Below are 25,955 nucleotides of genomic sequence, written 5' to 3'. Positions count from 1 at the left end.
CCAAAACAAGATTATGAAATAATTCTTTTTAGTTTCAGCTGTTTCTTTCCAAAGTTTCTAAGAAGGCTGTGAACGCCAGCATACACGATCTCATAGCTTGACTACAATACAATTTTTTAAGGTGGCCAGAATTTATACTGAAAAGAATGTTGGCAAGCCTGTGAACCGTGATTTCTGTGAATTGTGTCCTGTGTATTTTCATCTAATCTACACCTCTACTTCTTTATAATCATACAACAATTTGGGTGAAGTCTATGTGTTTCTATTTATTTTTGTTTCCATTTTTAATCCTAATTTAAACCTCGGATTTTCTCTTCTATAATCAGTGTGTACTCTAACTCAAGCCCTTTCAAAACCAGAATTAGTATTTTTTACTGAACTTCTAACAACTTATTCACAGTATCATCTTTCCTTGAATAACATTGTGCAAATTTTAGTTCACATGCTGTCTTGTTCATGCATGCATTCAGATTCACAAAACAAAAAGAATGTCAAATTTTACATCATCACAAGACAAGCAATAACTGAGTTTTGCTTAGCCTGATTTTTGATAGGTTTCCCAAAGCACAAAATAGAGACATTCACACTTGTTGAAGCAAATTTTGTCTGCATGTATTTTAGTTGGTCTATTAACACGAAATTCTTCATGAATATATAGACAAATATTTGTTTCCACGTAAAAAGACCATATGCATTACTTTTTAGCATTCTGTTTGAACTCTGGATTACAGATTTAAATTTGCCCACGTTTTTGTTTATTAACCATTTGTCTGGTAAGCTCCCTTTCTGATCTAAAATAAAATATATAGCTTATATACTTTCTTAAGTGCATTCTGCTAAAGGACAATTTCAACAATTACATTACTGAACTAAACTCAATATATTTCAAATACCTCTATGAGGATCAATTTGATCTGTCAACTTATTTTCACTAACGATAGGTAATTCTGCACTGCACATTTTTCCTTACTTCTATACCTTATTTGTAATAGCCTTTTTATAGGAGTAGGAGTTACGTAAAAAGTGGAAATGCAGCAAGAACTGCTAAAAAATGCATTTAAATCATCAAATCCTCAGCACATTATTAAATAATAGAAAAGACATATTTCATATAAAGCCATACAGAAAGAGGTCTTGGTGGCTCTAGGAGAGCTCTTCCCCACTTCATAGCGGTGTATAATGGCAGAGGATAGAGAAAAGAGATCCTAATACTTTCTTGGGCCCAATGGAGGACCAATAATGGCCCAATGCCATTAACATTGAAATGGCATAGTAAGAGCAAAAATACACTGTAAACAAACACAAATAGTCTTAACTGTGGTGTTTGCTTTTAACATTAAAGTTACACAACTAATTTATCTCTAGGTATACTTATGGACATCTAATCACAAAATATTTGAGTAGGAGTAAAATAATAATTACTTACAGGATAAGTGCTGCTCTTTCAAAGTACTCAATGGCTTTTTCACAAAACTGGGTGTCAATGTAGTAGGCTCCCAGCCATTCAATGACCTCAATGTTTGAAGGGAAATACCGGTATGACTGACAAAATAAGAAAGGTGAAAGAAACACAATTTTAGTGATAAACAACATCTTTATGTTACTCCTGGAATATCTTACTCAAGCATTTAATTCTCCAGATGCCAAAATCGTGTAATATATGAATGGAAGTAGTGTGCTATAACATGTAATCCTGGGGGGGTAGAGGGGGGAAAAGCATGCCAAGTTTTCTAATTATGGAATGCTTTTTAGAAGTTACCTGAGATGAGTCTGTCACATTTTCCATCTAGCCTTATTTGAAATATTATTTTAAATAGTTTGCAACAGCAAAAACGTTTACTTAGATCATGTCTACATGTGAGTGTTACCTAAGACATTAAACAATGCTAACTAATACATGTACAATTCCACCTCAAATCAGCCTGCTAAAAAACTTACCTAAAAACATTCTTTTCTATGAAGTATGTATGTACATAAATAACATTTTTGGCTTTTTAGAAACTTCCACTGAAACAGGCAGCAAAATTATCGTCAAGCACAACTCCGCTACTATTCAGATTGCAACACAGACTTTGGTCATCCTCATTTTACACAAATTAAAAAACCTCTAAGACTGCAGAAAAGAAATTTCCTGTCTTATTCCTGTTTCTAAAACAAAAGAATCTCTACAAAGTACAGACAATACTATAGCTGGTTTAAAATGAGAGACGATGCCCATCTTTAGGCAACTGTGTATACAGGATGTGTAACTGCAACATTAAAATATACATAAACACAAACATATTATATATGTGTATCTCCATATCCATTATACAGATCTAGCTTTCAACCAACACAGTCATGTTATACACCTTTAAAGTTACATTCATTTTAATATCTATTTTTAATTTTGTAACTGACTATATTTTAAATTAAAATTTTTAGGGGTCAAGGTAAACAATGACCATATGAAAAATGAAAGTCTGAGGTCAAATACCATGTGGAAACACAGGCTGTGTGTTTCCTTAGGCTCTGAGTACAAAAATTAGATTTTGTCAACTCTCTCCCCCTCAAAAAATCTGTTTGGTTTTTTTTGTATGACATTTAAAAAAGTATAAATGACTCAATTTGATATAGGAACTTACAACAAAGTGTTCTTTAATTATGAGAAAGTGCATTGGAAAAGCAATAAATAGCAAATACCTCATAGTAATAATGAAAAGCTTGGGATTTATCACCTTCATTATCATATAATTTCCCTAGCTTTGAAAGTACATGTGGATCAGTTGGTACTATGCTGATCAACTGCAGGAGCCACTCAATGGCTTGATTGGGATCTTCCATGATCTCATATCTGAGTTTTCTTTGGTCAAGGACTGATGCTAATGATAATTTGATTTACTCAGAATTCCTACTATTTTACATAGTGTAATCTATATGCTGGACAGATATGTCAGTTGCTGTAATGTGGAGATACACTGGGATTTTTTACACATTATTTTAGTGATTTAATTCATATCAAAGTATTTTTGTTACGCTGAAGAAGGAGAAATATTCAGAGGTTTTAGCTGCTCTTTCACCTTAAGAACACTTTGGGCTCAACAGAACCTTTGGGCTTGGTTCACCTCTCTCTATGTCACTAATTTTACTTTGACTTCATCATTTATAACAATGAAGTGTAAGAGCCAAGTGATTTATTTGGAGCCTTTACAACTTGGATAGCTTTTCGTAATGCATCATTTTGTCCTAAAGTGAGTGACTTGGTAAAACTGCTGTCCTCAAGAACAGACTTTTGACTGCAGTGAGATTTTCTGCAGAAAAGCACAGCACAGACAATGTACAATTCTGGTCCAGAGAACAGAGGCAGCTTTATCTGTAATTAGGTTTGCAATGTGCTCTCCCCTCCTCAGTCACCCTGGAGTGGCACAACAGCTCAGACCTCTGCAGCAATGTGAGCTGGAGCTACTGCCCAACATATTTTTCCAGTTTCTGCTGCACCCTACTCTTCATGGAAAAAGCTTGCGAGTGTTGGTGGAAAGCAGTTTTACATAGCAGTGGAGCAGTTAAGTTCTCCCCCAGATGGGAACTGGGAGTTGTAGCACCATCTAGGCTGTTATAACAGAACAGAAATCACAGCTCTTCTGCATTTTTGGAAGTCACTTATTTTACTGATTAAAAAATACTTTTATCACCTTCACTATTCTTGTAAGTGTAGTACATCAACTGGAATCTGTTCTGCTTGGGGAGGATTTTATTATGGTTTGCATATCATAGAATCATAGAATCATTTAGGTTGGAGAAGACCCTCGGGATCATCGAGTCCAACCATCAACTCCACTCTACAAAGTTCTCCCTTACATCCTCAGAAGCATTGTTAAAGAAATTCGTAGTGTAGAATATCACTGGTGATATGCAAAGCCAACCCCTCCCCTCCTCAGCTTTTCAATCTGTTGAACTTTTGCAGTGTTGGGAGACAATTATTTTCTTACACAAACACTAACTAATCCAAAAACAACTTTCAGAACAGAACTTCGTTTTAATTAACTGTTATTTTTTTCTGAAAGGTTTTCCTCAATTGTGCTTATATCTGCCACATTATTTTCATAATAAAATCAGCAGCATTTCAAATATTCCAGGACACATTTTAATAGTGAATGTAAATGTATCCCCTGCAACATGAACAGTCTTAATATATTTCTTCACTTGCCTCACTGGAAATGTTCAAGAAAGTTGTAAGCTCTATTCTTGTTTTTACAAACATCAGAGAATGAATCAATGTATGATCATCCTAATTATAATGGACACTATAGTAAGTTTCTAAGTCCTCGTGTCATGGTTGAAACACATATTTCCGATTAAATGAGTTTACTACAACCGCAATCACTTATTATAATCCAGAAAAAGATACATGCTTGCTATCTGGTGAAGGACTTGGGCACTATTTCGAAGGATCGCATGGAGTTTCAGAAAACAATCCAAAGCTTCATCTATTCTGTTTAACTTCTTGTATGTTAAACCTAAAAAATAAAGGTTACAGTATTAAGGCAATGAGAAAAAAATGACTTCAGCATATTAACTGACAGAATAACCAAGAAAAATGAAATAGGAGCACAGTACTCGGAGGCAGTATAACTGCCTTGACGTTGACAGACTCTATTCTGGAAAGTCATGCTTATAATTCTTAGAAGCTAGTACGACTTACCAAACTGATGAACACAAGGAACACAAACCTAATCAAAGACCAAGAACATACGTAATCTCACTTTCTGAGCAACATGAATGAGGGAAAGGGAGGGCTTTTAGAGAAGAATGACTCTGATGGTTTAATAATGCTAAAACTGGTATATTTTTAGTAGATAGTAGAAATTTTTGTCTTCAAAGTGACTTAATCACGTGCAGTTACTATTTGATGTTGCTAACACTGGTATTTTTTTGCAGAACACATAGGAAGTACAAATCAATACCTTGTTATAATATAAATTACTGATTAAAGTAATAATTAGTATATATTTCTATACAAGAAAAAACTTTGAAAGCCAGATTCTCAGAAACACTAGTGTTACCTTTAGACAAAAGCTAAATTGCAAAAGCACCTTTGGCTTACCAAGATTATAGAGTGCTTCAGTGCATGAGGAATCATTCCTGAGAGCTTCCTTATAAAACTCCGCTGCTTTTTCATAGTCTCCATTTGCAAAAACAGTATTTCCTTTGTTAGTTAGAGCTGCTGGATTGTACCTATCAGAATTTACAGCTAAATCTGCATAGTTAGTTGCTTGTGCCAATTCATTTTCCTACAGGAACAAACCAAACATTGTATTAGTCATTTATCAACTTTCTTGCAGCTGTGGCTTCTTACAGTTAATATTGTGGAATTTCAAAAGATTGACAATGAGATAAATAATACATTCTGTAGTCCTAAAATATTGCTTATGTAATTGCATAAGGCAGATCATCTCTTTTGAGTTTCAGAGAACTTAACACTTTGAGACGTGTTTTGCCACTCTGTCCCATTCAGTCAGGAAGTTTTCTTTGCTGCAACAAGGTAATATTTCTTTTAAAAAAACAAAAATAAATCCCCATACCCTACAAACCATACACAAATGCACCTGCCTAAGTTACATGCTTCACATGTTCCTGAAGTTCAGCCAGGGTCTGCAGGTCCTGAGTTTTAAATGCAGCTGCTGAGGTTCTGCACAACTCCCACTGCAGGCAAACTTCTGTGGCCCCGGGCTTAATCTCACTCTTCCTCCCAGCAACAGGATACAAAGGAACATGCTCCAAACTTTCAACTACTGCCAAAAATGGGTGTTCCAGAATAACTCCTCTACCATGCAGTTTCTTCTTGTTTACACAGAGTATTTAGACAGACACAAAAATTGCTCCAAAGATACAAAGGTTGCTACATAAACTGCAGTTCTTAGTTCGGTTGAAGCAAACACTTACCAAATAGTAAAGGAAGGAAAGGTTTGTTGCAGCTGCACTCTTTACTCTGCTGTCCTTTTTTTCAAACATTTTTAAAGTCTCCAGTGCCTAGAAGCAATTTGGAAACAACTTACTTTCCACTGAAGCAAACTTACACCAAAATTCTTTCAAAAAGCATTGAAAAACTTCACAGTAACAAACAGCAAAAATTATCAACTCATATGCTGACACACATAATTACTAGAGCTTGTGACCCACGCTTGTAAGCATATACGCACAGAAGTAGATCTGTATGATACATAATATTAACCTTGGTCACAAAATTTCAACAGTATTGGCTATTTATTACTTCTTCAAAATTTAGATTAGATATGGCTTCCTAGAAGTACACAGATATCTGACAATTCTATACATACAAAACACAAGTTTATATTATTTGCTTTTAATCTAGTCAACTAATTAAAATTCTCTTACTGATTTTTCCAGTTAACACAAAATGATTGACATTAAAATTCTTATTAAAAAGCTAAAAAAAGTACACGCTATATAAAAACCACACAAGACAGTGTAGGATTGGATTTCAACTCACAGTTGGTTTGTGTAATAAGATGATGACACCTGTCTAAGTTTAGGAAGTACTCAAACATAAAGACTGAGGCCAGAAGATTTTTTTTTTACTATATAAAAACTAAATTTCATAAACTTCAAAATAAATAAGTTTATGGATAAAAAGTATACAAATTTATAGTTATTAAACTATCAAAGAAACTTTGAAATAAAAGGCATCTTTTTTTCTTGATTGACTATGTGATAACATTTCTAACTGCAGACTAAATTATTAAGAAAATCTGGCTTGCTTACACTAAATATTTATATTAACTACACAAACTGTTAGAATATCACAGTGAGCCCAGTTCTCATCTATTACAACACAGATGTTGCAACCTCAATTTAGACATCAACATTAGCAATTCAAGTTTCCATCTTCCTTTACATGAAACCTATAAGCTGCTGTTTACACATCAAAGTGAATGCATGATAGTGTACGTAGAAAGCAAAACAAACATAAAGGAAACAAGTTTTAATTGACTGTCATACATACTGTTTTTACAGTTACTTTACAAAAATATATGACTGTACTAATGACGTGTAAAATGACAAAGTATACCCAGCCAGATGTAGTTCATTGATTTAGTCAACTACATTCCACCCAAGAACTATGAACTACTACAAAAGATCATAATATTCTCCTAATAATAGAAAATTCTCTAAAGAAATACACCAATTTCAATCAAGAAAAGCATTTTAAATGTTAGGATTTAGATTTTGTGGTCTCTGAAATGTGAGACTTCAACTATGATAACTTTAAACTTTTCTATATATTTGTGGCTTTCTCCAAAAAGGGAATGGTCCCAGATGTAATACTACTATATTTGAGATACTCTACTCTTAAGCAAAGACTTTCTTCTTCAAGTAAAAGCTGTGCATTTCTTACAACTGAATTAATTTTTAGTGAACTCAGAGCTATATAGTTCAAAGCCACTTTCTGAAAAGCCATTTTCAATTGTAGGTGATTCCTTACCTTTGCTTTCACTGCTAAACGGCACGATAAAAACTAGAGTGGCAGTAATCTCTTTTTCATGTATAATGGAAAGTTCATATGACTCTGAACTCTATTCACTTACTGGTAAATTTTGTTGCAGGTCTCTTGAACCATTTCAGCAACTATGAGCCCTAGGATGTAAATCCATTGCAATACTCCTTTCGTCCTTGCAAAGTAGAAATACTCTCACTGTAACATCATCTAAATTTATATGTTTCTAAATAACTTCTAACTTCTTAATCCCAACAATAACAATTACTTAGATTGAACAATCAAAACACAGATTGTCCAAACTATTCTCTGTGACATGTTTCCGATGTACTTAAATTATTTGCTCTACTTCAAAGCAGCTTGCCTGACCCAAGAAGGGCCTGCCATAGGTGTTAAGGAGTTATGTGGTTAACCTGCAGAATTTTGTTTTTAAATTCAAAGTTGACCTTTGAAATTAAAAAAAGATTCAAAACACCTAATACACAAATCCCCTTACTAATAAAATACAGTCTAGACATATTATGTTAATTTCCACCCTGAGTTTATTTTACTTTTTTTGCTAGGACTGTTTTAAAATAACGGATTCATTATGATGAGCACATAGTTAAGCCCATTATAGTTAGAGCAGAAATCTATTTTAGTTCTTTTTTTTGAAACACAATAAAACTTTCAGCCTTGAAACTGAATATTTCAAAACGTTTCCATTCTTGTTCGTCAGCCAAAGGTGTGTTGAGCAGGTGGTGAGTTAGTAAGTATATGAACAACAGACAGGACGAATATAAGTGGCAGCTGCGGTTTTATTAGAACAAAAAAAAGACTCTCTGCAATCACCATTCTGCAGTCCCACTCTACTATTAAGTAGTTCCAGTGAAGGTCAAAGGTCTTCTATCACATAATCAAAATGAAAAGAGCATCTTCTCCACTTACGCCTAGCTTCCAACACCCTTCCCTCTCCCTCCATTGGAGTACTCCACACAAACATCACCAACAACCTCTGTATCTCATTTTACCTCTGAGAACTCATTTTTTTTTTTAACCTATACTGGATACTAACTGGAAATCACAAAAAAATCACCATCAAAATAGTAAATTCTTGAGATCATATGACTGTTTACCTACCTGTAACACTCTCACTCTTCAAAAGCTATCATCAATAAAGCTACTAGATTTGCCCACAATTTTCGAAACTCTCAAACTGCTTCCTGATCTCAGAAAAGCTATCAGTCAGACATGCAGTATAATAAAAGATAACTCTCTTGCTCTATTCTGCAGTGAAGGAGAAGAGGAGAGGACAGACAGGAAGAGTGAGAGCTGCTCAGGAAACCAGGAGAGCTTAAGCATGAGAAGGAAAAGCAGGCTGAAGTTAAGCATGTGTCCCTGTGGAACGTCCTTCTATGGGAAGGTGAAGGACCTCAGAAGATGATAGAGGTATTCAGCTTGTCAGTGTTTTTATAAAGTTATTTTACTGAGCAGCATCAATATAATTATTATGTTTGCATACGTCATTCTTTCCCTTGGTGAAAAGTATTCTGTGGCTAAGAAAGGTATCTTTTTCAATATAGTAGTATTCAAAAGTAGTAGTGTGAAAAGTTACTATACCTGGTTAAAATCCTGTTGCCTCAAGTAAGTAGTTGCTTTATTTATTTCCAGGTCATTGGCTAACTCTACATAGTGGGAAGCTTTTACTACCTCAACACACCTGCAACAGAAAGAAAACCATAAAGAAATAAAATGCATCTCTGCAAATGCCACTTTAAGCTATACACTTTTGCAGCCAACTCACTTTCCAAAATGGGTTGTTCTTAGCTATTCTTTCTTTATAGAGGCAAAGAACACTTTGATTAAAAAAAATTGAAAACACATTTTATTTCCATAACCTAGCTTAATACTACTATCTCTGCCTTAATAATACTATCTCTGTTCTCATTTTTTTTTAGCCAGCTGCCTAATTATCATGTTATTTTCCATCACTGAGTGATAGTTGATGTCAGATATTGACTAAGATAATTTTTCAATTTTCTTTGGATACATTCTATCAGCTGATTTTTCAAATCTGATCTCCCATTGTATACACTACCAAATGTACAAACCAGCTTAGTGAACAAAGCCAGAGACTGCAGATCGTATCCCTGAGCTACATAATAACAATAATAGAGTCATAATAATAAACCTCTTTCTGATCACACCCCAGTTACTTTTGGCTTAGGGTGTTCTGCAAAACGAGGGCAGAACAGAACACAGCAGGTAGTTCAGGTGTTCATTCACAGACACCATCTTCCAGGGCTTGATGCGGTGTACTTTAAAATTGTCTAATCATTTGAAGCTAGACCTTTATTTATTGTACACATATACTGTTCTCTCAAACTGTTTGGAATTAAAGCACACTACATGAATAACTTTGTGGGACGCTTCTTTAATCCTTCCACTTTTTTTTTGTTGTTTTTAAGTGGTGGAAAGCATTTTTCTTCTAATAGTTGGCTAATTTGGCAACAAAGTTTAATTTAACAAACTGCCTGCACCTATAATTGGGTTGGCACATGGCCAGTCTCTATACAAAGTATACAAATGCCTTTTGATGTTGGGGGAAAATTACATTGAAAAAATAGCAATTTCTGCAGAGACATCTGTAATAAAAGAAAAGTCAAAAACCAGTTTTCAACTGGTACCGTTAACATCTTTTAACCACAAAAAGCGATGAGAGCTAGCTATCCAACTGTTCCTTATAGAATATGACAGAATAGGCCCAAGATTGTATCATATGTTAAGTAAGAAGTTATAAAATCCAAAGATTATTTGTGCCCACTTTTTTTCTGTAAATAAAACTAATCTGATTAAGAGCACATTTGAGGACTCATAACAAAAGTTAGAAAACCAAGCTCAAATTGCTGTTAAACCTCTTCACTGGGCTTGAATACCTCAGCCTAGAGGAACGGAGAGTAAATCTGTCCTGATATACACAAAACAATCCCACACATCTCACCAGAAACTGAGTATCTGACCACCTTTTCTAGTTTTCTTGAACAAAAAAAGACGATACAGAGCAAACAAATCTGACTTACTCATGCTAACACGTTATAAAGCAGCAAGCTAATTTTCACAAGACATACTGTTTAAGTTCTGATAAGTCAGAATGGCAAAAGTAGGGAAATTATAAGATTATAATGATTATTAAACCATCAAACACCACCTTGTGGACTCTAGCAGACTAAGCATGTCTGTATAAGACATTATTTCATGTTAGTATAAACAGCTTTATTAGTAAATTATAATTACAGGACCTGCAAAATTTGTCCTTACTGCACAAAAAAAACCCCAACCAGGTAATGGAAAGTTTCAATGATAAAATGAAATTAATTTTTAACACAGAATAGACCATATTGCTTTGTTTTATTCTTCTCCAGAGCATTATGGAGGCAAACTGAAAATAGCCTGGACACTATGTTTGAGATGTGCATCAAACTTCCCAGACTTTATGTTTGTGAATCTGTTTTCATAACCAGCAGGAGAGACTAACAGGTACTGGCATATCACTAGACTCCCTGATAAAGAGTCCCTCCCTATTTCCTGTAAGCCCCCTTTAGGTACTAGAAGGCCTTATAGCAGCCTTATAGCAGGGGGGTTGGACCTAGATGAACTAGAGGACCTAGACCTAAGATTCTAAAAAGAAGCCCTACTTGACTCTTACCAGTCATAGCCCACTGCAAAAGACGTCTCAATTACTGGTGCAATGAGTTTAGCAGCTGTCATGATGTATTCCTCTGCCATGGATTTCCTAAGGAAAAAAAAAAAAGCCAACACAAAAACAAACAAACAGACATGTCACCATTTCAAAAACATGTATAGAAAAAAGTAACCAGATCTTGTTCTTGCTTCTTCCTGCACTCCGGACAATCGTAGAAGTTAATCTAACCAGTCCCCTGCTACCACGACTGCCTTGTACCTTGACAAAACTCTCTGTTTTTTCTGTCTTCCTTTCACTGAACACTGTAGTTGTATTTTTAAAAAAACTCAATGCTGCAAGTTTGAAGCAGCATAATCTATAGTATTTGGGGTAGATATTCTACTTCAGTGCAGTACACTAAACTGAGTGATCCAGATGTTCCTTCCGAGCGTGTTCTTTCCTAGGAATTATGAGGAGACATCTATAGCAAGAGTTTTGGACACGTGAAAAGACTGATAATACTTTCAGGAGCTAAAATCCACGGCACCACAGTCAAGAGAGAATAGACGCCACCATTACCTCTCACGTTCTATTTGTCTTAAACTGTCATTTTTAATGGCTTCAATCAGTAGATTTGTATGTGGATCATCCTGGAGGGGGACAAAACAACTGCATATTATGCCAGTATACATGCATTTTAATTATTTTATAGACAATATGACTGTGAACATAAGTCAATGCAAATTACATAGTCTATAATGTCAGTTATTTACTTTTCACATTTCAAAAAGCTAGCTTCAGTTTAAAGTAGTTTTCTAACAACAAAATCTGAAATAGGGCATTACAACTACTTTAATCCTGTTTTTCTGCTCATGTATGTGGTAATAGCTCACATTAGGGCTGTTAATAGGTGTAGTTAATGTGTATCAGACTGGGAAGGCTGCAAAGCACGGTGAGAATACTCACATGCTTAAAAATAAGAGCGCGCTTAAGCATTTTCTGAACTGCAGTGGTATTCAGCAGATGAGGACTTGTGCTATCTTCTCATTACAATAACTCACACAATCATCTTGTGGTTTCTGTCACACATCTCTGGTAGTTCTAAAAGAACCAATGCAGGTATGCTGGGTAGCCATCCCTTCCTCATTTATTGGGGACAGATCATAGATTTATACAAAATAAAGATCAGTAGGAAACTTTGTGATCTTTTCTCTAACATTTTCATAAGAACATACAAAACTTGGAATGTCTGTTAAAACTATAGCTTACCTATCCTTAGAAAGAACTTCTACAGTCCAAAGCTTTTTTTCTAATGAATGATCTTACATAGTCTTAAGCTACTGCAAGTGTTTAATGACCCTTACTATTACATAATTTCTAATATGAGAAATCATACATATATCAGTTTATATATAAAAAGATAGATAAGAAATGATAAACATATTTATAAATAAATACAAATAAATATATATGCTTTGTGTATTAAATGTTATTTGCTTATGTTAGAACAATAGGAAGCAAAAGCTATGCTTAAGCTTCGAATAGTTTGAAGACTAATTATATCTTTGATTTTTAAGACTGAAAATGGAAGTTTTGCATCACTGGAAAAAAGACTGCTAAGAGAAAAATCAAGGACTTGCTTTGATCTTTCTATAGAGGACCTTTCTAAGAGGGACCCTAAACCTATTAATTACTTTTTCCTGTCTAACATTGTGAGCTGCTGGTTTCATGGTACCAAGGAAGTCCGATTTCCAATAAAGTCTAATAAATTAAAATAACTATATGTAAACTTCACTGAAATTTTCTTTTGCAAAATAACACTACGGTATTACAAGTTTTGTTATCACTCATTTGAGCTAACTTGCATTAAATCACTCATTGCTTTGCTCCCTTTATTTTAGTTTACAAATATTTTATTAAAATTTTATATAAAGGAGGCAAAGCAGTAAGTGAGCTGTGTAAGTCAGGCCAGGTGAATTTCAACAAAATCATTATGAAGACATTCGTGTGGTGTGGATTTTATGTACATCGTATCTTTGAGGAAAAAAAGGATTTGAATGTTCTCAACATTATTTTACACTTCTGAGCAGTACTGCCACACTAAGTTCATGCTGGTTAAAAGGATGTTGTTTTAGATACATAAATACACATCAATTTACACATTCAGTATAGTCCAGGCATTCAGCATCTCTTCCCCTTTCTCCTAATTTACCATATAAAGATGCAGTTTATTTTGTACATAGTTTATTTTGTTCAAACTTACATTTGGTGATATGTATTTGTCATCATAATCCACTTCCAAGGGAACTGCAATCAGTTTTTGGAAGGCTTTTTTCATCTGCTCAGTGTTTCCAATAGCAAAATAACATACGATCAAGTTGAAGCCTGCTTTCAGGTTTGGGGACATGCTCATTATCTGTTCAAATGAAGAAATGGCATCAACATATTGGCCGGTTTTAATGAATGCAACTCCGATATTTTGCATTATTTTAATCCTAAGGAAAGAAATTAGTATTAGGTTATATTTAACTATCAAATCATACTGTATCCAAAACTTGTATTTCAGAACCATGCCTACAAGTAGAAACCCACCTCATTTCTTTGTGGACACTAGGAATCTGGTCTAGAGCCATACGGTAGAATTTGATAGCTTTGGAATAGTTCCGTTGTTTTAAATATATATTTCCCATATTCACCTTCAGTCTACCTATCAAAAAAAGTCAATGAGTTACAGCGTTTTAAAGCATAGTTACAGCATTTTAAAATTGTTTTACAGTGACAGAGTAGAACAACTTCTTAATAAATTTGTCTTCATTATAGGGTACCAGTGGCCCTTTAAAGGAGGACTGCACAGAACAGCCTTCTGTGAATTTTCACTCAGAAGATGAAGTAGTAACGAAATGTAGAAAAGAACTATCAGTGTAAGATGTATTCTGATTTTGATGGTGAATTAAGGGATGAGGTAGAGATTATTTATAGTCCTCTCAAGAAAGACAGATGCAAATAAGCATCTCTGAGAAAAGTGCACTGTAGGATTCTCAAAGATGTGCAAAATACTGAAAGAAGCTTTCAGAAGGGGAAAGCTGAGTCAAAAGAGAAAAAAATAGTATTAGAGCAGGCAACATAGTGTGTGCTGCAAGAAAAAATTATATATTTGGCTTTACGTTTAGCTGAGCCAGAAAAGACTTCATGAGTTGGACAGCCAAACCACATTAAGTTATACCAAGTCAGACATTACGAGTATCCATCATCCACTCTGACTGGCGGGCATGAGGGCTGAGATCTCTGTGAGCTAACACCACACAGATGAAGTCCTTATTTTGAATGCCTGACTACCAGTTTCAATCCACTTTGGAATGTACCCTACCTCCATTGCTGAACATCTTATTCTTCACTATAACTTGATAAGTATTCAGTGCTTCAGCATACATTTCATTAGCAGCATACTGACTGGCCAGATTGAAAAGAACCTACAGAAAAATAGAATTATAGGTAGAAGAAAGTAATGTTGTTCTCTCAGTAATACACTTCAATTCATAATAGATAATTTCAAATCAATTTACCTTGGAAGTAAGTATTGATTTTACCAGTTTTAAGCTTCCTATCTTTAACGTTTCTTTGTTCTTATACATTGACATAGGCAATTCTTTTATTTTTGTGCTTAAATAACTATTATTGGAAGTCATGCTAAGTGGGCCTTAGACCCAAGTAAACACAGTGTTATAATGCAAGGGTATTAAAGAAACATTCAGACAAGATAATTCTTAAACCTGTGTGTAATTTATGACTCCCAACATGTGGAAAACCATCCTACTACCTGTGGTCATTCAGTTTACGAAAAGAATTTTTCCAAACTGCTGTTTCAAAACAGAAATTCTGTTGGTGTCAGGTAAAATATCTCCACATTTTTTCCCCAGCTTTACTCTGACATTCACTATAAAATAAATTACTACCAAAGTCAATGTATTCATTGTTAATAATTTTCTCTACGGTGCTACCTGGAGTACAACTTTAAATCCCCCTAAGTATTTTTATTTATGTTGCATCCTTTTTTTAAAAAAAAGTCTACTATTAATTTTAGAACCAGAATGTAAATCCAGACACCTGCTTTAAGATTCAGGATTTAGGAATATTAATATATCCTATTTCATGTAATATATTCTCTGTCACTTTATGGCTCAAGTTAAAGGCAGTATCTGATCTCTCCTGTTTTCTTCTCTTGGCATGTCACGTTTTCTAGACTAACAATTTTTGAAGTACAGGGTTTACATCTTTTATATTTTGATATGCATGTGTAGTATGTCAGCAGGTAGCTCAAATAGATGCTCATGGGCATCCATCCTTCACTTAATGTTGACTATGTGATTTCTCTAGTACTTGAGATTGCAAGGGAATAGACTCGATATAAATAGATCTTTGCAATACAGTGTTAAGTTTTTAACTTCAAGAAGTCACTTACTTTATCTTCATAAGCTTCCCCCGCCCCAAAATGTAGACCATATCTGATCTGGTACAATGCTAGGAGCATTACAACACACACGTATTCAGCAAACACTGAAACGTCTCTTTAGGAGGTTTGCTACCAACACCTTCCACTCATTGAAGATTTCTAAGCACTTACTGAGTAAGTGAGGTCTAAGTTGATGTTTTCTGGGGTAGCAATTTGTTCACGTTGTCTCACCAATACTCTTTCCTTTCTTCCAGCCTCTTTTGCTTTTTCCAGAGCCTTAAATAAAATACTAGAATTTAGCAATACCTTGAATCTTACTAAACCAAGACAGCAAAAATACCTTCAGAACATGTATGAAAAAAATATACTCGTGTCCATTTTCTTTAGATGCACAGACTGTACCCAATGCCTGAGCAGTAGCTATATAACCCACAGAAAGGTGTTAATTAGCAATAAGCAGACATACAGTTGCCTAAGTCTGCTTAGCAATATAATTTTAGAGAAGTATACTCATACACACATATATACGCCACAATCACTTATGACCCTAGAAGATTATTCTACTTGTATTAATCATAGAAAGTACACATAAATGTTGAGGAGAGGAAGGGAAAAGAAAAAAAAAAAAAGGGAGCATTTAGGCTTGGAATATTTCCTTAGTTGCAGAACCCCAATGCAAGAAGGTATTGAAAGGAAGAAAGTGAAGGCAGGAAGTACATGCGCATGTTACACAAATGTATGCTATACATTGACTAATTCTGGATGCTGGTAAATTGCTTCCCTATTTTATCTATCCAAAAGTGGTATTTCATATGTACATTCACAATTTGAGTAACTCCAAAATTACTATTTTATCCAATGGTAATCTTCTGCAGATTGGTGTCAAGACCCTTCATGCAAGTAATGCTATAGGTCTACAAGTGCCCTTAGCAGTCCTGTATGCCTCTGCAAGGGCACAATGGCTAAAAAAGTAATGGATAGCACTCAAGGTAGCTATTTGGAAGCTAGCAGTGAAAGAACTACTTCTCAAGATACAGCTCAAATCTTAGTCCTTATAATAGAAGGCAAATCTAAGTTTGCTGTTTTATAGATACGGAGTTGGCAATTTTGATGGCTTCTGCAAGAACACGCATATTCTGCTGGACTTGTCAAAAACTAACACAAACATCCTAGAGGACCCTCTGAATCGTCTGGTATAATCTACATGAGAAACAATCTTTTGACATCAAGAAACGAACATTCTTGGCTGTATGTGCAAGAGCAAAATTAACGTAACAGGTTGGCTCATCTCCTAGGGAAGGTGAAATTCACACATTTTATCAGAAATAAATTAGGATATGTCTGTAAGGATACTTATCCTAAATGAACACAAAAAATGGACAGACCCCTTTCATACTCTCTGATCAAAAGGTATCAGCAGCAGGAAAAAAAAAAAACCAACGTTTTACTATAGGGATCTAGGAACTGTTCAGAAAAATGCGTGTTAGCCTGGGGCAAAATTGTGCCAGTAACCATGCTAACAATTTACAAACCTATTGATTGATTCACAAATACAGACATTGTGCACAAACAGTGCCATTTTCCCAATTTGTAACAAGGCTCAGACCATTACAGACCATTTGCAGTCTTTGTAACAAATTTTGGAGCTCTTCGTCTACAAAACATGAGAATTTGATCAAACCAAAGGCCATCTAGCCTAGGATCTGTATCAGACAGTATTAAGCAGATCAGGAAAGATGCTTTACCCATTCTTGTACTCTAATAATACCTCCTCAGAATACACTCCTAGACTAAATTTTGCATCTCAGATGACTGAGCAAGAAACATTATCTCTCATAGCTCTTGTTAATTTTTTCCCCTTATGGATCAGATGCCATCAACTTGAGAGGGCAATGGATGAGCACAAAGGAAGCCTACATCCCTAATAACCCAATGTATCTCATTAATTCTTACAGTTAAGCCAGCCCTGCCTCTCGTAGTTTAGGAGCTGGAGCTGGCCAGTCCAAAGCACATGGAGTAAAATATAAGCCTGGTCCTAAAAAGGAAGAGTTAGAAGCTATTCTGACACACTGGAATCCAAGGCTAACATGCTTTATTGCCACTGCCCTGTGAACGATACTGGTGTTTGCACTTTAGGGTTTGCTTAGCTTGTAAGGTCCCCTTGTCTGAAGGATTCAAAGAAGATGAAATAGTTCATCTTGACGCTGACCCCTTATGGTGCAACAAAAGCAATATAGTGTCTACCATATGCTGTAGCACCAAATTGACATGGAAGAGTAATGTGGAGGTGGCTTAAGTGAGATTGACCCTGGTGCTGAGCAGCAGTCCCAGATGAAAATTATATTATCAAAAAAGCCCAAGCAACATCAAGGAAACAGAACGTCACTCAGACAAGATTGTTCCATGTCTGAGGATCAAATGCTGCAAAGATGCCAATTATAAACCTGGTATTGAAGAGGGGTCACCCACTCCCATGCAGCCCATAGGTTACACTGGGCAAATCTGTGCCAGTATGACTAAGTGATCAGACCTGTTTGAAGAAGCCAGTGGAGATATGGGGAAGGGATTTTTTGAAACACTGTAATCTTAACAAATATATACACAAGAAATACAGCTCCTACTTATTTTTTTTGGCAATACAAAGTATCACTGGATAGAAAAGTCATAGCAAAGGTAGAATTAAGATAATTTTAATAGTTTGAAATGTTTGAACCCAAGTCAGTTTGAAACATCTGTCTATACAAATTGTTCTTTGCATAATAGCAAAAGTGAAGAGAAATCCAGAAAAATTACCAATTTCAAGTCTCCACAGCTGTTGGCAATGCAGCTTTCTTCAACCAGTTCATTCACTTTTTTTTCCAACTGCCTAATCTTCTCTTCTGAACTAAAATAAAAATAACAATAAAAGGATTAATGCTAGTAACATAACTGGAAACACTAAGCTCTTACATAGGATATTCTCAATAAAACAACAGTGTTGTATCACATGTCACAACTAACTGGTTTTCCCATCAAGAAAATATAATGTGAAAATATGCCCAGAGAAGATCCTTCAAAGGTATCACATTCAATGCTTTTAATGTGAGAACAGAGACCTAAGAAAACATAAATCCTTTTATGAGAACAAGAGAGACATGCAAATTTCACGGACCCAATTTGCTCAGAAGTAACGACAGAACAAACAGATGGGCTGGTAAAACTTTCAAGTCAAACACCTAGTAAAATGAAATATTGTATTAAGAGCAATTAATTGAACCTTTATTTGCATAGATACCTTTAAAGTATATCTTGCAAATGCATATTTTAATAGAAAAATTATTCATCTTGATTTTTTCCTCAGTTAAATAACCAACATTTCAGTACAATTTCCTATTCCTATAAAGCTACATTTGAGGAATACTTTTGTATTGAAAAGCTCAACGACTTGTTCTGAGTGAACTCCCTAACATTTGCACCAGCCTGCAGAACTTTCACAACCTCAGTTTTACCTCACGTGCTAAGGTCTGAGTGAACAGGGAGAAACAGCAGGCAAAATTCCCTCAAGTTCTTCCCAGAGAGCTGCATGAATCATAGTGTTCCCTGCCTGTCACACACTCTTCCATAATCCTCCACAATTCTGTATAAGTACCACAGCATTTGTGTGACAACAACTATGTCCAGGCTCCTGAACTACAGTCAGAACCAGAAATCACTGACACCAAACATTCCTGAACGTCAGAGCAACTGCTCTGGCGAGTCAGCTAACCACACGCATAAATGTTTGTGACATTATTCCAAAAAGTTAAGAGTTTAACTCCTCAACATTTTGTAACTGCCTGGATGTTTTTAAACTCTACGCATGGTTGGGTTTTGTTGCTGTTAACGCTTTGAAATAATTTAAAGCAAAACTGAACAAACCTGTCTGAATTTTTCATTTCCAGAGGTGGAGCAGGACCCCTTGCTTGGCCAAGAGGATCAAATGAAGAACCTGCAAAATTAACAGAGTACTGACAAGTGTAAAATAACATCTCCCTCTGGCAGCTGGTGATTTCTACAAACCGTACCTCTCATAGCGGCCTTAGTGTAACCTGCAGCATGCACTGCTGTCATTGGTCGAGCAACCCCATCCTTAAACAAAAAGGAAGATATATTAAAATAATCTTCCTAAAAAATAGATTGTGGACAGTATGGACATCAGTTACATATTACAAAACCTTTAAATACAAAAACCATTTGTTACTACCTCAGTGAACTGAGTATTTTTTAAAATGTTTTCTTTCTCAAATATTATGTATCGTATAATATCGTTTTGTTCAGCCATGAGAAAAGAAGGCTTAAGGGAGATCTGATCACCATATTCCAGTATTTAAAGGGTGGCTACAAAGAAGATGGAGACTCCCTTTCTACAAGGAATCACATGGAAAAGCCGAAGGGTAATGGGTACCAGTTACTCCTGTGGAGATGCCAATTGGACACAGGAGGAAAATTTTTCACAATGAGAACAATTGGCCATTAGAATAATCTCCCCAAGGAAGTGGTGGATTCCCTCACATTGGACACTTTTAAGATTTGGCTGGACAGGGTGTTGGCCCATCTCATCTAGACTGTGCATTTTTCCAAGAAAGGTTGGAACAGATGATTCTTTAGGTCCTTTCCAACCTGGTATTCTATGATAACTATCTACAAAGTAAAGGAGTAACCACTATCAGGAAACTGTAACTGACACAAAGGAACACATTACTTTGTGTAAATTTTATATTTTTTCAGAATACTTAATTTCAAAACACCTTTTATTTTTAGAAAATTCTTAAGACTTGTTGCTCTTAAGATCTGTAACATACTCTAGCTTACTGTCACACTGTTTCAGAACTCAGTTTCTTTTTTAATTTTTATTGCCAATAAAGAGAATGCTATGAGATTATGGATCAGAACGTTTTACTTTATCTAAACCAAGACAGGCACATACAAACCACAGGTTTTTTTGTATTTGTAACTTGTTACCAGACAATGCCTCCTAACACAAGAATGTCTGACCCCATCCCATGCCAGCTTATTAAACCTTCCTGTCAGGACACTGAGTGCATTGATAAATGTTAATGGCCCTGACCAGACTCACCTGCAGCCTCCAGCCACACACGCTACCCATGGGTCCAGGAGCTTTATTTAAGCTCAACCCTGGCCCCTCAGTGCCTGACAGAGCTTTGTTAAAGGACTACTGGTTTCCACATCAGCCACAACTATGCCTGGCCACAGAGTCCCTTGATCCAGATTTCAACCTGTGGACTGACCTCCTGGATTGATTTTAGCGTTGCATTGTCACTATGGACCTGACCAGTGATCATTGGTCCTAACTCTGTGCATTGACTTTCTGGCTTCACCTTGGACTGGACTCATCACTATGACATTGCCATACATTCTGGACTTTTGGTTGGACGTGGCCACCAGTTCTAGGTGGATCCTACTTGCCTTGCTCAGGTATTGTGGGATGGGGTCCTGGCTGGTGAGGTCCCTGCACAGCTGTATTGCTTCCAACCCCGCGCTCAAATAAAATACTCATCACAACACTCATGCTTTCTGACAGTAGTATTTTCAAAATTGGACAAATTAAAACAGTGTAAAAAATTGTATTATTTTAAGGAACGTTAAATACTTCTATCAGACCCAAACACTTATCAGGAAACTTCATTGTTCCAAATCAATATAAAATATGTTAATATTGAAACTTTTACCTGTATAGCTCCTGTCATTGGTCTTCCCATAGATGAAGTTAAAGTTGCCTTCGACTACAAAAATAAGTTGTTTGAAATTAGCATTCACAAAGCATTAGAAGCCTGTAAAGGCCGCGTACAGTCTTCTCAACACTGAGTTTTATGAGTTGATTTAACTCTCATGTAAGTTCATAGCAAAATTCCAATTTATGTTATTCATATACAATATACAGACAGTGCCTGGCAGGCTTAAGATGTCAAACACTTCAGTTAGCACAAATTCACAGTATTGTTTTTTTATGTATTTGGATATCTGTCAGACTTTTTAAAAAAAAATACATAGAAATGTATCTGAGGCAGCAGTACTTTCCATTATTAAATTATTGAAATTACTACCTTTAAACTGAACAAGTCATTTACACAAAATATTTCAGTAAGATTCTAAGTACAACTGATAAGAGATTAATACAGGGGCAGATTTTAAGTCATACTTTCATGAAGATTTATTTTACAATAAATACTGATACACTTTGAAACTGCCAATGGATGTCTTTTCTATGAGTTGATATGCTGCATACTGTCCTTCTGTATTAGCGTTAAAAAAGTACAGAAGTGAAATATTTAGTAGTAAGTGCTAAAGGTTTCTACAAATATAAAATACAAACAGACAAAAATAAAGCGTTTCAGACCATGAAAAAGTATTTCCCTAATTTCCAGAGGCCTATGTTTTAGTATTTTACCCACTAATCCATCACACATGATTGGTTTTCGTTTTTTCTGGTAAGACTGAATCTATTAACAAGGACTGTAGTGTAGGAGAGTAAAACAGGTAGTACTGTGGACTGGATAATGCTTTGGAGGTTTCTAGCTCTACTATCACAGATGAACATCTCAGTCTTTATTATCATTAGCAAGTGCCTTTTTGAGCACTCTTTTCACAAGACAGCTTTACCCATAGCATGGTACTACACTAAACGCCGGCAAACACCATTGCTAAGAAAAACCAATCTCTAAAGGAATGTATCCAGAGCCGGTACAAGAAGGTTCAGAGTAAAGGTTGTATTTCAATGACATAATAGAATTTGAAATTGCTTTAGATCTCTTATGTAAGTTAGCTGGATAACAATGTGATGTCCCTTCTTTATTTGCCATAAAACTTACAGGAACTTTATATCTAAGAGCATTGTCTTCTCAAATTTGACTGAGACAGGCAAACAGGTTGAAAATTTACTGGGATAAGGGAACAGTGGATATATCACTAATGTGTAACTTCTGTTTCCATACCAAAACAGGTTAAAGTGTTAGTTATATAAGAATTACAATAGGCTAAGTATTCCAAAGAATATAACCAACTTTTTCTGACTAAACTAGAGGTGATTTGAAAACCCATATTTAAGACTTAATTTCACCTTAACTTTCAGAAAACTTTCCCAAACCCAAATAACAACCCATCCAGTTCCTCCTGCAAGAAAATCAGGTTAATACCTTGGAATCTACTGCCTTATGCAGTACAGAAGTTGATTTGCTGTGTGGTTTGGGAGAAAAAGGAAAGAAAAAAAAAAAAAAAAAATCAGGAACCATGCACAGAGTTGTGAATTAACTACAATTAATGAATACATGTAGTTGACTGGAAGGAAATACTTAGATAAGAAGAGCTCACTTTGTGCAAGGGATCAAATGGTAAATTTATTTTTTGGTAAACACCTCGTTTTCATTAAGAATACAACAGAACAAAAACCTACCCCAAATCCAGTAGCTAAAGGTCTTGAAGCTGATGTACCAGGAATTTTGGCTGTCACCTAGGTGGAAAAAAAAACCAAAACCAACCCCCACCAATTAACAACCATATGTGTTAATTATTAGTCTTTCTATATAGTTTCCGTAGTGAATATTTTTTAGTTATTTTTCACATAAATAACTAAAGTCTGTATCTTCATGGTAGTAGTAGACAACAAAAAGATAAAAGAGTCACAAGATAAGCTTGCATCAGTGCCAAAATTAGAGCTAGGGCTCTAGAGAAGGTCTACACTATTGCAATGTATTTTGAAAGGTACTTACAGGAGGTCTTCTACCATGACTTGTTCTTGCTGCCTGTTGAAAAGCCACATCATTTTCTAAATCCTAGAAAAGATAAAACAAAAATATCAGTCCTTTTAAAACCACACACCCAAAGCCACAATTTCAGAACCTTAGGACTGCTGAATACAGGTAGGTAAAAAACAATTCTTCTTCCAAAAATACTTGACTTGAAGATAGCTGAGTGACAGGTTTTACTGACAATAAATAATGACTATATTATTTGGTCTATCTTTTTTGGTATTTTAGATTAGGAAATGTAAAAAACCATTACTCTCTGAAAAATAAAAACACAGTGAGGAAGCAGACCTTTAGTGATAAAATATAACATGAAATTTTATTTCTGTCCAAAAGCTTACTAGCACTATTTCTAAATTGTAACATTAATGCCTGTCACGCCACTACATTACAGTATCTCGCGTCTGTCAGGTCATGCTGCAACTCCCACAAATTTGGCATTGGGATTTCACACAAGATACTGCACCTTGCGACACTGGTCCTGCTTTGAACAAGGTAGTGGGTTTGGACCAAATGACGCCTGTTGTTCCAATTCCACTACATCAGCAGTTACCAGAAAGCGGTCTGCAGGGTTACCGTAAGTCATCCCAGATGCTCTACCGACTGCACAGGGAACTGCAAGACTCCACTCTACTGTTACCTCCTTCAGCTGCAGCACAGCAAGAGATCAATGACCTACTGACCAATAAGTAGCCACTTTTGTCAGAAAACTTGCTGCTGCACACTGTCTGGGAAACACCACATTGAACGTACCCAAATGTGAATATGGCTTCAATTAACTAGGATTTTACACTACATACATTCTAACCATTAAAGCATATTAGATCTGCTATGAGATGCACACAGGTATTTTGTTGGAATAGAAAACTATAAAAAAAATAACTATTCAAAAAGATTCTGGTGAAACTTCATATATTTCTTGCTAAATAAAGAAAATTTCTCCTCAAAGCAGTAGTACACTTGCGCATTACTGTACCCACGTGTTCTTATCTTGTACTTAGAAGTTAAAATCCTATGTATGGGAAACAGCAAGTATTTTTACCTCTGTGTCAAACGTGGGGTTATAATCATTGTAGCCAGAATAAAGATCATCTTCATCAGCCTCAGGAGCCAGATGCACATTTTGCATCATTTTTCTGTGAAACATTTAACATGCCAAAATATCACCTCAGTGGTTTTATACATGTCTTTAAAAGTGTAAAATATAAATAGTAATAAGGTTTACAAGTTCAAAAGAGCTAAAATTTCATTTTATTTTTTAATTGCTGCCTGTGGAATTAAAAATAAGCCATGATTAGTCATAAAAACTAGAGTACACCTATAAAGAATACTAAATGGCACCATTTCATAGAATTAGATTTTGTTAGGTATTTATAGCACTGTCAGAAAATTGTTTTAAAAATATTTATCGTTAAAGCTGGATTATCACAACAATGAACTGTATTACTTTTATAATAGTATCTTTACATTCTCAGATAATTCAGATTTAAGATAATTCTCTCAGTCTAAAGTTTGCCTTAGTTTTTTAATTAGGCCAAACCATACTAGTCAGTCTAATGAAAATATCTCGTCTAGCTTCAAATCTTCCTTCACCCATGTCCTTATATGAACACAGACACAGCTATTCTCTATATGCAACGTTCTTCATACAATTTTTCCATTTCAATTCGAGCAGTTCTTAAAAACTAGAATTAAAGAAGCCTTGGTTCCAATGTCTTTCTTCAGAAATACTTTAGTGTCTAACGCAGCTGCATTCACCTTGTGGTCTTTCCCTCGCTGAGGGGTCTCTCTTTGCCTGGCTACCTATTTTCATGAAAACATTAAGAAGAGAACATTTGACTTCAGCTATAATATGAAATACATGCACTTCAGCAGGTAAGCAGGCCTTGGCCAGGACGAAGCGCTGCACACCCCACCGAGGGCCGATCCCGCTCCAGCCGGCGGACGGGATCCCGCCGCCGCTTCCCCTTTAGCTGGGGCCTCCTCCAAGCCGCACGCGGGGCCGCCGCGGCCCGAGGCCGAACCGGGCTCCTTTTTGCGGGTTTCCTCGGTCAGCGCCCGAGGCGGGAGGCGGGGGGCGGCGGCGGCGGCGAACGCCCCGCAGCGCAGCAGGTCACCGAGAGGTTCAGGGAACCGATGCGTCGGTGCCAACGCCCAACACAGCGCACACGACCCGCTCCCCGGTGGCCCGCGGCCGTTGCCCCAAATGCGGCGGAGGCGGCCGGGACCGGGCCGGGCCGCGTTGCTAAGGGGAGGCGGGAGGACGCGGTCCCATGAGGCGCCGCGCCCGGCTGCGCGGAGGCCCCGCGCATGCGCAGAGCAGCTGCCGAAGCCTTTGCCCCCCTGTGGGCGTGGCCGGCTGTGAGGGACGCTCCCGCCGCAAATGGCGGCGCAGGAGCACGGCGGGGAGGCGGGTGTGGGGGGTGGCATTATTCGGCCTCTCGTCTGCTGGAGATACCGGCTCCCTGCTGCCCCTCCGCTTCCTGCCAGGATCGGCTTGGGCGTGCTTACTTCTGTCGTTAACTAAAGGAAGCCGACCCTCATCTTCTTTCCGCAAATTAAACGTTA

The 25,955-nt window shown here is 36.3% G+C and overlaps 1 protein-coding gene across 6 annotated transcripts in view; it reads right to left on the bottom strand.

Moving 5' to 3' along the window:
* Positions 1-25,458, bottom strand: part of IFT88 (intraflagellar transport 88) — a 46,620-nt gene extending 21,162 nt beyond the window's left edge. For 2 of the 6 annotated variants that reach the window (XM_063330993.1, XM_063331009.1), the window contains exons 1-20: positions 25,146-25,458; positions 24,430-24,523; positions 23,352-23,414; positions 23,036-23,092; positions 21,315-21,368; positions 19,650-19,713; positions 19,504-19,573; positions 18,400-18,490; positions 15,778-15,882; positions 14,524-14,626; positions 13,749-13,863; positions 13,420-13,651; positions 11,736-11,806; positions 11,181-11,267; positions 9,095-9,194; positions 5,923-6,009; positions 5,084-5,270; positions 4,388-4,496; positions 2,683-2,833; positions 1,427-1,542 (exon numbers count right to left, since the gene is read on the bottom strand). In XM_063330993.1, the coding sequence (XP_063187063.1) occupies positions 1,427-1,542; positions 2,683-2,833; positions 4,388-4,496; positions 5,084-5,270; positions 5,923-6,009; positions 9,095-9,194; positions 11,181-11,267; positions 11,736-11,806; positions 13,420-13,651; positions 13,749-13,863; positions 14,524-14,626; positions 15,778-15,882; positions 18,400-18,490; positions 19,504-19,573; positions 19,650-19,713; positions 21,315-21,368; positions 23,036-23,092; positions 23,352-23,414; positions 24,430-24,519 (1,952 nt within the window). In that variant the 5' untranslated portion in view covers positions 24,520-24,523; positions 25,146-25,458. Of the gene's footprint in view, positions 1-1,426; positions 1,543-2,682; positions 2,834-4,387; positions 4,497-5,083; positions 5,271-5,922; positions 6,010-9,094; positions 9,195-11,180; positions 11,268-11,735; positions 11,807-13,419; positions 13,652-13,748; positions 13,864-14,523; positions 14,627-15,777; positions 15,883-18,399; positions 18,491-19,503; positions 19,574-19,649; positions 19,714-21,314; positions 21,369-22,778; positions 22,797-23,035; positions 23,093-23,351; positions 23,415-24,429; positions 24,535-25,145 lie in introns of those variants that run through there. The other 4 variants (XM_063331001.1, XM_063330985.1, XM_063331026.1 and 1 more) reach the window with 4 other exon arrangements.
* Between the last annotated feature and the right edge of the window lie 497 nt (positions 25,459-25,955).

The sequence above is a fragment of the Chroicocephalus ridibundus genome, chromosome 1 (assembly GCF_963924245.1).
Source record: "Chroicocephalus ridibundus chromosome 1, bChrRid1.1, whole genome shotgun sequence".
Lineage (NCBI taxonomy): Eukaryota > Metazoa > Chordata > Aves > Charadriiformes > Laridae > Chroicocephalus > Chroicocephalus ridibundus.
The sequence above is the reverse complement of the archived record's forward strand: the minus strand, read 5'-3'. Positions and strand labels throughout refer to the sequence as shown.